Here is an 11677-nt window from a genome sequence, read left to right as displayed (position 1 = left end):
CAACCAGAAGGGTGAATCTCCTGAATTTGTTTTCCTATTCAATGGCAAAAATGCATATTTAAGTACACGAGAGAGGATCTAAAATTATCCAAGCAAAATAATAACATCTTATATAAGTTATTTACATTCATTCTCAAAATTTAAAATGACGCCGTTTTGAATTTAAAAAAATTAAAAAATTATAATAAGAAATACTATTATAATCCTGAAATAAATTATAATTACAAAAATACCTTGATTTTCGTCTCAAAACGACCTCGTTTTGTCTACATTGACTGTAGAAAAAATAAACCCAGCAAATAACAAAATACAAAATAACATAATAAAATACTCTCTAATTTTCCTTATTTGTCTAACAACATCCTAATTACTTATTTGTATCATACACTTTCTTGTTCGCAATATAAATAACAATAATAGTAATTCTTATATTTTGTTGTTTCAATTTTATTATGGGTAAAATAATTTAAAATACAAATAATATAATAAATCTTATTATTATTCTATTAATGAATATGGGTAGGATATTGTAACAACCAATTAGTGTTACTACCGATCAATTTCACCCTTAGATCGATTTTGTTGATCCAACAATTATATTTATTTTCATCTTTGAATGATTATGATTCTCCATATTTAATGTTTCCATATTAAATATGGGAAATCATAACTACCTAAAGGTGAAAATAAATATAAAGTATTAAATATAGAAAATCATAAAAATACAAATATAAAAATAAATATAACCGTTGAATCAATATAATCAATAATTAATTGGTAATAATATTAATAGTAATGCTTGACAAAAATTTTAATTGTATTGATTATGATTAGAAATAGTTTATTCCGATTGCGGTCAGCGTTCAAATACTTGATTGACTTTGGCGAACATGAAAGTATCACTACATCCTATGTATTTTATCATTTTTATTCTTTAACATTTCGTCCCCAATTCTTGATTGGAAGAGTTCTTGGAATCAGCCCGCGATTGAGTTTGAGAGAAATTGTTCGAAATTCTTACGTGTAGGCTATGCTTAATATTTGGTACTCAAATCAACAGTTTTCATAAGTTTAAGATTAGGTCATGTTAGAAATACATCTTTAAAATAATATTTATAATTATCATTTATTTATGGGATTTGATTTTCTCATGTTGAATGAGAATTCAATTCTCATGTTGTAGAGATAAAAAACATGTGGGACCCGTGTGTTAGAAAAAATTATATGTAAGACCCGTGTCAGCACGAAAATCGAAGGGTGTGTAGGAAAATTTGAATTCTCATGTTGAATGAGAATTATAAAACCCTTTATTTATAAACTTGAATGGTTTCTGCCTTGTATCGTAGTTTTATTGATAACTTTCAAGCCCTTGAGATCACCTCCCATGACTTGCGAGCAGTTGGTTTGTCTTAAGTTTCATAAGTCAGTTACTCTAGCATGAAAGAAGCATATATAATTTTAGGGTTTCAATTTTTTTATGCAATAGGAGAATTTTTTTTCATATTATAGACACATCTTGTATGAAGTCCACATATATTAAAAAATATAAAAAGAAAATATTGGAAACAGTGACCAAAGTGTCACTGTTCACCAACTTTTTTAACTAAATGTCACGGGGACAAGTTCGCTATCCGGTGTAGCGAACTCAATTTGCTGACGTGTCACATTTCTAGTGGATAACAAGTACCAAATTAAAAAAAAAAAAAAGGTTTGAAGGTCGCTACATAGGGTTTAACCAAGTTCGCTACCCCGTGTAGCGAACTTGGTGTCCACTAGAAACGTGACACGTCAGCAAACCGAATTCGCTACACCGGGTAGCGAACTCGCCCCCGAGGCAGATTGAGAAATAAGACTGTTCGCGTGGCATTTAAGTAAAAAAATTGATGAACAGTGACATTTTGATCACTGTTCCAAAAAATATTTTTCCATAATTTTAAGCTACAAACTAGATTATCCGTGCAACGACGATGATTGATGAATTTTATTTACGAACATTAAATGATTTAATATTTTGGAACATCCATTGTTATCTCCAAATTAGCAATAATACAAACCCTTAAAAAGCAAAAAGAGATGAAAAGATAAGGACGGAAACAAGATGGAAATGAAAGCATCAATATTGAAGTAAATCAATGTAATTATAACTCCAAATAAATTTTCATATAACTACACGATTCTCTATCCATAAAACGACAAGCGAAGAAGATAGCTAAAAAAGTTATTAAAAAAAACTAAAGGGGCAAAAAAACCTGAAAGCTAATAACACTTTGATGATCTATTTAACCACATCCGTTATGGCTTGTGCGTTCTACGTAATGCATGCCAAACCAACTCATCAAGAGAATAACGACTGAATCAAAATCTTTTCCGTCTGAGGCTCATAATGTTTTCTTCTAAGAATGATGGCCAAGAGTTTTGGAACTGGATGTTCCATGCAATGTCATGTTCTCTGTGAATGATTTTATGCTTTCAAGATTAATTTGTTTCATCATTATTTCTCAAACTTGAACCACTTCCAGTTAGCATAAAGTGCTTCATTTTCAAAAGGCAGGGCACCGTTTGGAAGGGTTTCTGGTTGTTGTGTGATAATAGCATGATGTAGCTTTTCCTTGTATTTCTTTGCCATCATATCAGCCTCCATAAATACTCTCTTTTGACAGAAAAGAAACAAGCATCTCTCAAGATCAATGTAACTCAAACCAAAGAACTTTAAAAAGCACTTCCTATTAAATCCCGACTAACGAGGGTAAAAGTGAGAACAATCCTTGTACGCAGCCTTACTCTTGCATATTTGCAAAGAAACTGTTTACCGGATTCGAACCTATAACCTTTTAGTCACAAAAGAGCAGCATGACAACTGCTCCAGGCTCGCCCTCGGTTCAAACCAAAGAACTTTAATATATATAAAAAAAGAAGAATTAAATACCTCTTTATTGGATAGTAACAGGCCAGGTTCACTTTCAAGGTCTGCGATGCTGCATGAAACAAAAGCAAAAACACATTAGCAGCAATTATAGCACTTAATGTTCCTTAAAACACTACTTTTGAGAGAAAGGGTTGAACAAAACATGTCAACTGGTAAAGAACAGATAACTGATAGACCATAGTGAGCCCAAGTATACTCTACTCCAAGCAAAGTTCATTTATCTCAACTTTCAAGAAACCTCTTTAAAAAGAAAGACTCAAGGGATAAAGCATTAGTTTTTGGATATATATAAAGAACTATTTCAACCCAAAAGTTTAAGCTTTTAAGTGAAGGTCCATCAATGGTTTATATATTTCTCAAACACGCTCCTCACACGAGAGCCTATTGGGCATGAAGGATGGATAATGCACATGCCCACCTACCTGTGCTAAGAAATTCCACAAGAGAAAATGGGAGGTGGCGAGGATCGAACCCGGGACACGAGGCTCTAATACCATGTAAAGAACTAATTCAACTCAAAAGTTTAAGCTGTTATGTGAAAGTCCATCAATGGTCATAGGAAACCATGGTCAAGTTGTGATATTTTGTATGTTGAATATCATAGATACAAGAGGAAATGATAGTAATCCTTGTTGTATTAAACTACACAACATTGGTTCTATTATATAGCAAACCAATTGAAGAATACAAAGAGACACACTCAATGTGGGACTACTACACTATTAACACTAACACTCTTAACACTCCCCCTCAAGCTGTAGCATATAGATCATATGCTATAAGCTTGATACATAAATAATACTCCCATTAGGAACCAAAAACAACAATGCTACATCAACAAAATGAAATGACTAAGTACAACAAATCAACTGGAATGACCATCAGTCTGAAGAGCTGATAAAGAGACAGTGCTGGAATGGACATCAGAGCATGGATGGTGCCGGAATTATCATCGGCAAAGACAACTGAGCTGACCAGGACATCAGCATCAAGATCCCTCTCAGACATTTCATTTAACAGTTGGTGAGCAGCCGCGGTTTCCCCTTGACTATGCTACAAGCTTATTACAAGAAAGACCAAGTAACATAACATCAAAATAAATCTCCTAAATGAGAAACCAAAAATCAACGATGTGCTAAAAATGGCGTCGAAATGAACATCAACATGGAAGATGCCGGAATGATCATCGGCAAGGACAATTGTGCTGGAATGACCATCAGCAACATGGAAGGTGCTCTCACTCAAGAGGAACTTCTAAACAGTGCTGGAATTATCATCGGCAAAGACAATTGTGCTGGAATGACCATCAGCATGGACAGTGCTCCCCCTCAAGAGGAACTTCTAAACAGTGCCAGAGTTATCATCGGCAAAGACAATTGTGCTGGAATGACCATCAGCAACATGGACAGTGCTCCCCCTTAAGAGGAACTTCTAAACAGTGCCAGAATTATCATCGGCAAAGACAATTGTGCTGGAATGACCATCAGCAACATGGACAGTGCTCCCCCTCAAGAGGAACTTCGGTGTCAGAATTAACATCAGCGGAGACAACATCAGCAACTTGGACAGTGCTCCCCCTCAAGATGGATGATGAATAGTATAAATACTCCATCTTGGGAAGAAAGAAGATTAAAGAAAAACAAAGCTTCGCGGAATCGGAAAAGTCGCCGGAGACGGCGGTGGGTCGTCGGAAAAGTTGTCGGAGACGGTGGTGGATCGCCGAAAAAGTCGCCAGAAAGTCATCGGAAAAGTCACCGAAAAAGTCGCCGAAGACGGCTGTCAACGGTGGACAACGCGGTCAACGGTAGTCGGTCAACGACAGCGGTGGTCAACCCAACAACTTCCCAATGATCATTCTTTTCTGATGTGACAGATCAGTCTAAGCTGCAGTCACAGAGCATACTAAGAAAAACCCGAAAAAGAAATAGCAACGGGAATCCCTCAAGGAGGGTGATATCTTTCTATAACCATATTGAAATTATGGAAAATAGAACTAAGTTAAACGGATTAAGATTCCTCTTGTTAGACTCTGATACCATGTTCAATATCATAGATACAAGAGGAAATGATAGTAATCCTTGTTGTATTAAACTACACAACATTGGTGCTATTATATAGCAAACCAATTGAAGAATACAAAGAGACACACTCAATGTGGGACTTCTACACTATTAACACTAACACTCTTAACAGTTTCTTTGGATCTCTACTTTCTCTTCAAAATTTGTATATAATTTTGTCAGAATTCGTATTACAGTAAGGAATTAATATCAACTTCAGAGTTGATAACAGGAGACAAATTACAGTATTACAGTAAGGAATTAATATCAACTTCAGAGTTGATAACAGGAGACAAATTACAGAGTGGTGCAGCCTAATCTCCCCATTACATACCAAATGGAAATACAATAACGGAAAGGAAATAATGCAGAAAGTAAAGGATAATGTGAAGCAATTGGAGAGGCTTCACTCTCTCCCAAGGTCCCAATTCCACTATTCAGATTCTGCCTCCCCTTCTCTCTCATCACCAACGTTATTTAATCTTCCTTTGCTCACAATGTGCTGCGTTCCCTCATTCTGTTGCAACAGACTTGCTGAGTCATCAATTGGGTCAGTGTTGGTTGGGCTTGGATCAGCCTTAGTTGAGGTCCAAATCCTTCTATGCTTGTCTCTTCTATACACCTTATTGGGCTTGGGTCGAGTTGTATCAATATGATATTCTTTAATGCAGATTTTTTTTTTTTTTTGGTGGATTTTTCCTTTTTCAGTTACATTATTTTTACCTTTTTCTGAGGCTTGTTAGTGATGCCTAATTTTGTAAGGAGTTGTTGGGTTGTAAGTGGGGAGGGTAGGAATTGGAATTTTAATTAGCTCGGAAGGTTTACCATTATTCATTAAGTGCCTATTTGGATTCTCTTTTTTTAGCTTTTCTTCTCTTTATAAGCAGAAGTTAGGTCAAACAGGTTTTTACAAAAGCTCTTATAATACAAAAAAAAAAAAAAAAAAAAAAGAGCGTTTTTTACGATGAAGAAAAAAGTCAAAAGCCAAAAGCTCTTAGGAGGAGCTTTTTTTTAAGCTCTTGTTAGCTTTTCTTGAAATGTGTACTTTTTTGAAATGAATAGTTTTTACGTAACTTTCAAGTTAAAAATTTTATATAATCATAATAATCACCAAACAACTTTTGATTTTTTTTTTAAGCTCTTTTTTTTTAATTTAGCTTAAAAGTAGCTTTAGCTTAAAAAAAAAAATCGAAACAAGCTCTAAATAACCCCAAACAAACAATAACAGACTAAGTGCATCCAACAATTACAGAATGAAGTCAAAGTCAGTAATACATTACCTTAGAGAAATTTTATCAGGAAATACTGACTTCACCACGAGAACTTTAACCTTCTCATCAACGAAAAGTACGTCACTAACAGAAGTAATTTCACCTCTGGTGATATTTGAAACATGCAGCAATCCACTGAAAGGTACCCAACAGATTCATTTTAAACGTCAGGTAATATCTTAACAATTTTAACTCATGAAGTAGATATGCAAATCTTGATGATAACAAGGAGCAGAACATGATTACGAAAAGCAGCTTAACAATAAAATAGCCAAGCCAGAATCATCAATGATGCAACTTTTTCCACAAAACGAAAAAGGTTAGGTATGTCATATGAGTATTAAAAATAAACATGATTGTTAGGCATGAACCACAGAGAAGGGAAGATGCCTTGTAAGAGGATTCTTCCTCTTGTAATCACCACTTTTTAAATGCATATTGCATTCTTTCTCTCTTCCTTTCTCATTCAAGAGAAGATTGAGAAGCTAGTGGCAGAGATGCTCTCGACCAGAATCATTACACCAAGTACTAGCCCTTACTCCAGCCCAGTAATTCATTTCCAGTCCTAACCTGATTAAGGATTTTAAGACCTAATGTGAAGAAGCATTTTCATGTGGTGGACCTTTGTGGAACGGAACCAACTGAAAATTTTACCTTTGCACTCTAGATTATCAAGAATCCTCAAAAAAGAAATCCCAAGGTTTGAGCATTGAATACACTTGTACTGGACTACCCTTCTTAAACCAGATTTCAATGGACAAGGAAAGAAGGTGCTAATAACTTCTCTTATATTCATATTTCATATTAAGATCTCACTCCAGCGTTCCTGTTAAAAAGTCTGACTCATGAGTCACGACCCCATTTAGCACATTGCCTCCATTACCTTATGTTTCAATATAATATATCATTATCTTTTACAGTTATAACTTGTAAAAACTCCAGCACCATAACTTTTGATATCACTTAATCTTAAACATAACTTTTTGAGCATCAGGAGGAAATACAATATCTGCTTTGCAAACCAATCATAACAGTGTTTTACTTAAGAGCTAGTGCAAAATGATACTAAAGACCATTACAAAATTAGAATTGGTTGTCATTCTTCTGGTTAGTTACTTAGAACTCTTTTTGTTGTCTGTTGTGTTTTTCATTGACATGATTACAAGATTCAACCAAATTCAGAATTAAGGTCGATCAAGAATTGACTTTGGAGGGTGAACATACTTCCAATCTTTTAGGGCCCATTACCGAAGAAAATTTCAACATAAGTGGAGTATAAATCAATAGTATGTGATCAAAGAGGAAGATGTTTCCAAAGCAAGAGGTAATTTTTTAGCACGAGTGCATGCTAAGTAAGAAGGAACATGTCGCTTTAACATTGAAAGACAATGTTGTGACCTTGGAATTAAATAGAGGCTCAAATATGATCAAGTGACAGGGCACGACCTCCAATCTGGATGAAAACTTCATTTCTTCTTGCTATGAATCCCATCAATTTCCCTTTTTTCCCTTCAGAGTAAATGCAGGTCTACACAATTCCATCAATTTCAAAGGTGATTCATAAATAGACCTTTGAAAAGCACTCACGTGATTGTTCATATACTATCTAGTTTGTTTCTATCTTTTCTATCAGTCATATGTAGGATCAACTTGCAGTAACTTTTCCTTCCTTCACAAGTGGAAAAATCAAAGCGGGGAAGTTGGAAGTGTCCAAGTATCTAACGATACTCCAAGATGGAATTGTTCCTTGGAAATAACAATTGCATCCACATGAATCCTTTGAATAAAGTTATGACTTACGGAACAGGGAAAAAAAAGCATGAAGAGTTAGCTATATATAACTAAGCTATCACTCACCTTCTATTCGTTTCTCCTATCCTTATTTGGGCTCCATAAGGAAGTATCTTTTTCACGGTCCCTTCAAGAAGGGTTCCTTCTCGAAGATATAGTTTTTCCTGAAACATCAAGATAATTATACAGCAGGAATTTCAGAAGATAAAAAGGAGAAAGCAAAACTAAAAACTCCAACACTGAAATATTTAAACTAGGCAACAAGAAAGGAAATAGGCAGATTTGAGTACTGACCCAAGCTTCCCTCTCACTAAGTATCAAATTGCTTTTAGCTTCATCTACTAGAGTAATTTGTACATACATACAACGTCCTACCTACATCAATATTATCAAATAGTCGTAAGAAGTAAGGAAGGAAAAAAAATGAAGACTAACAATGGATGGTGAACAATTAGAAAGGAAAAATAACTATATTCATTTACTTAGAGGAAGCTCATAAGGTATTCCACAAGACAACTTAAGTCACCACTATTCATATTTTGAAGTTTGAACTCCTTCATGAATCGTGACGTATAAGAATTTGAAATAGACAGGTCTTCATTTAAAAATATATATAAAATAACATAAGCCAGAGGCAAAAGCATACAGATCTTACTGAAGCAATTATAGAAGACATCATTTTCAATACATGGTCAGAACAAAATTGTCTTAATGTTGAATACTCCTATCCTATGATACTTACTGTTAAAATCTTTGACTACTTTCTTAAGGCACAGTCATACCTAAAGCTTGGAAAATAACAGGTTTCAATTAAAGAACAACAGTAAAATTGACAGGGATAGATCGTATATGCTTCCGTTGATCACACTCAAGGAGACCGAAGCCACATAAGATTTTAATTGAGCCTAATGGCAGTATCCACATCAGCATAGCTATAAATATTGTTATATTCTGATCCACTTAACAGCAGATAATACAACCAAAGACTAAGAGTATCAGAATTCAGAAGAAGCTCATACGCTAAGTGGTTGTCCCAAAGTAAAAAAAAATCTTTATTTTCTATTTTTCTTTCATTTTATTTTTTTCTATCTGGCAGAAAAATTCCAGGACTGAAACTCACATTTTCTTTCAATTCAGCAAAGCTATTTACTCTTTTCATAAGCTCAGCTTTAGGTAGGAAAGCTCGCAAACCCTGCAGTTCCAAATTCAAGAAGAGATAAACATTTACTCAAATGCTACATGAACATAAATATTCAGGTCAATGGCACAAACCTCAATCCTTGTTAGCAGGCCCCTAGTATTCCACTCTGTGATTCTAACCTCTATAGGTTCACTCAGCTGTTTTATCTGCCCAAAACATTAAAAGCATAAGATTTAAATCTCATCAGCAAGAGAAGAGATTATTTGACTTTGTAGGAATTAAAATCGACTAAAGCAATAATCTGGCATAAGATCATGGCTTTCGATTTTGTTATCACATACATTTCCTAACAGACTATAACTACACTATACATGTGATCTGACATTTTCTTACCTTATCAATGTAGCATAATAACCTTTCAAACCTAGGAAGCACAGACATTTTCAAATGGTTTCCGTACCGGTTTCTGATACACCAAGCCTACATCCTTCAAAAAATTTACTTTGATTTTTTGAACTTTTTTTTAACAATAGGGACAAAGATGCTACAACTAGATAAAATATAGTAATTCATTTTGTCTACAACGACTAATGTTGACCTTTAAAACATTGATGTTTTTCTATTAGTTTAATATTTGTGTATCTATGTTAGTTTTATATAAATTTTATATGTTGTATCCAAACCATGTTGTTCCCTATAATTTCAGAATTTTCTCTTAATTTTTGTCTTACTGGGAACCATACCACAATGGTTGATGTTGTTGCCATGTGACCTAAAGGTCATAGGTTGGATTCATATAACTAGCCTCTTAAAAATGTAAGGTAAGGATACCCATATAGACTCACACATTGGGTCTGATCCTTCCTAGTTTAATTCATGTCCTATGTCATGTCCCTGCTTCCTAGTTTCCAACTAAGTAGTCAAAAGGACTATTGCATCTCCCACTCACAAACTCTACATGAAAGCTACCATATATACTATACTAAGCATAGGTAATAAGGGGAAATGAAGAATGAAAGGAAGTGAAAAACCTGCCTCAGGCGGTGCCAGGCAATCCGGCGGAAGAGCCTTCTAGAAGAAAGCAATGGCCTACCAGTAAGTGTTCTTCCCAGAACCTCAGCAAACAAAATGGTACCAATCTCTACAACAGTACTTCCTGAAACTGGTACTCCATTTATTGCATCATAATTCTTCAGAATTCTCATCCTCCCCTGAATCATAAAATTCTCTTCACCCTTGTTCACATCACATAACAAGTACTCCATTTCTTTACTATACAAGGGAAGCACCTCCTTTGTCAACATTGTCCCTCGTAACTCTGCTCCAACATTGACATTGAGCTTGTTTTCATTACCTGAAACAACAACACCTACCACAAAATCCCCAGGTTTGGGCTCATAGCACTCAGCATTAACCTTCTTAGCTTCTTCACTCTCATCATCTATCTTGTCTCTTTCATCACAAACTTCTAACACCTCAACATCTTCTTTTACCTCCACCACAGAATCACTTCTTGTGAAGAACTTCAAAAAGGGTGTGAAAGCCTCATCTTCTGTGGAAGATTTCTCTCTGTCCATATCAACCTCGGAAGACGACCCATTTTCAGGAACCAGTGAAGGCTTTTTCATCAACTCAAGCGTTCCATGCTCTTGGATTCTATCATCAACTACCTCTTGAGATAACTTGTTACTTGAAAACCCATCAAATTCCTCATTCCTTGAGCAAAATGCAACATGGGTAGCACCCAAAATTGCAAATTTATTTGTGTAAGGGAAAAAATGTTGGGGTGTTGGAGATGGGGGTTTCATGGGGTTCGTATGTGGTTTGTTCTTCAAGGTGTTGCAGAAATCAGTGACATGTAATGTACATTTGTGAAAACAAAGGGAATTATAGGGACAAAGAATCAACAGCATCTTCTTATTTTCACAGTATGAGCTTTAATTCAGTTCTCAGTCACAGGGATTGATTTTTGTTTCAAAGAGGATTGCCTTTCATGCCTGCTATTCTATCCTCTTTTAGCTTTTCCCTCTCTCAAACGCTTGGGTTCAATGAGTAAGTGTATTATTTTGTTGTGATTAAATTTGGGTAAAAAATTATTTCTTTTTAAAAGTGTTGTTACTAAAATTCGGGAAAGGTGGTATTGTCTAATGTCTACCTATTTTTAATCTTTGCGTTAGGATATTGTAAGAACAATTACTCTTGCTATAATGCTATTATTAAACAATCAATTTCACTGTTACTATGTTGATCCAACGGTTATAATATCATTTTCCTTAATCTTTTTATTCTTATTTTTTTTATTACCATTGGATCAAATTTAAATTAACGGTATCAAATATAAAATATTTTTTTATTTTGTTTTTATCTCCCCTGTTTCTTTTCCCCAACAAATTACATTTTTTGTTTATCTCTTTTTCAATAAATATAAGCTAACGGTGATAAAAAGGCAGTGAGGATAGGAAGAATAAATAGAGAGGAAATATAACCA

At 34.7% G+C, this 11677-nt stretch overlaps 1 protein-coding gene across 2 annotated transcripts; it reads right to left on the bottom strand.

Moving 5' to 3' along the window:
- Positions 1-2140: 2140 nt before the first annotated feature.
- LOC133311098 (protein PIGMENT DEFECTIVE 338, chloroplastic-like) lies at positions 2141-11210 on the bottom strand. 2 transcript variants are annotated; one of them, XM_061512115.1, is made up of 8 exons: positions 10221-11210; positions 9321-9395; positions 9169-9240; positions 8343-8423; positions 8115-8212; positions 6267-6392; positions 2927-2975; positions 2141-2650 (listed from the first exon to the last, which is right to left on the bottom strand). In XM_061512115.1, exons 1-8 carry the CDS (start codon positions 11100-11102, stop codon positions 2492-2494), a joined length of 1542 nt encoding a protein of 513 aa, XP_061368099.1. In that variant the 5' UTR covers positions 11103-11210; the 3' UTR covers positions 2141-2491. The 2 variants fall into 2 exon arrangements, with proteins under 2 accessions (XP_061368099.1, XP_061368100.1); XM_061512116.1 differs by lacking the exons at positions 2141-2650; positions 2927-2975 and adding an exon at positions 5400-5503.
- Positions 11211-11677: the final 467 nt, after the last annotated feature.

Source organism: Gastrolobium bilobum, unplaced genomic scaffold (genome assembly GCF_033153095.1).
Source record: "Gastrolobium bilobum isolate Gb01-03AN ecotype WA unplaced genomic scaffold, APGP_CSIRO_Gbil_v1 utg44196, whole genome shotgun sequence".
Lineage (NCBI taxonomy): Eukaryota > Viridiplantae > Streptophyta > Magnoliopsida > Fabales > Fabaceae > Gastrolobium > Gastrolobium bilobum.
This window is presented reverse-complemented; position numbering and strand designations above follow the sequence as displayed.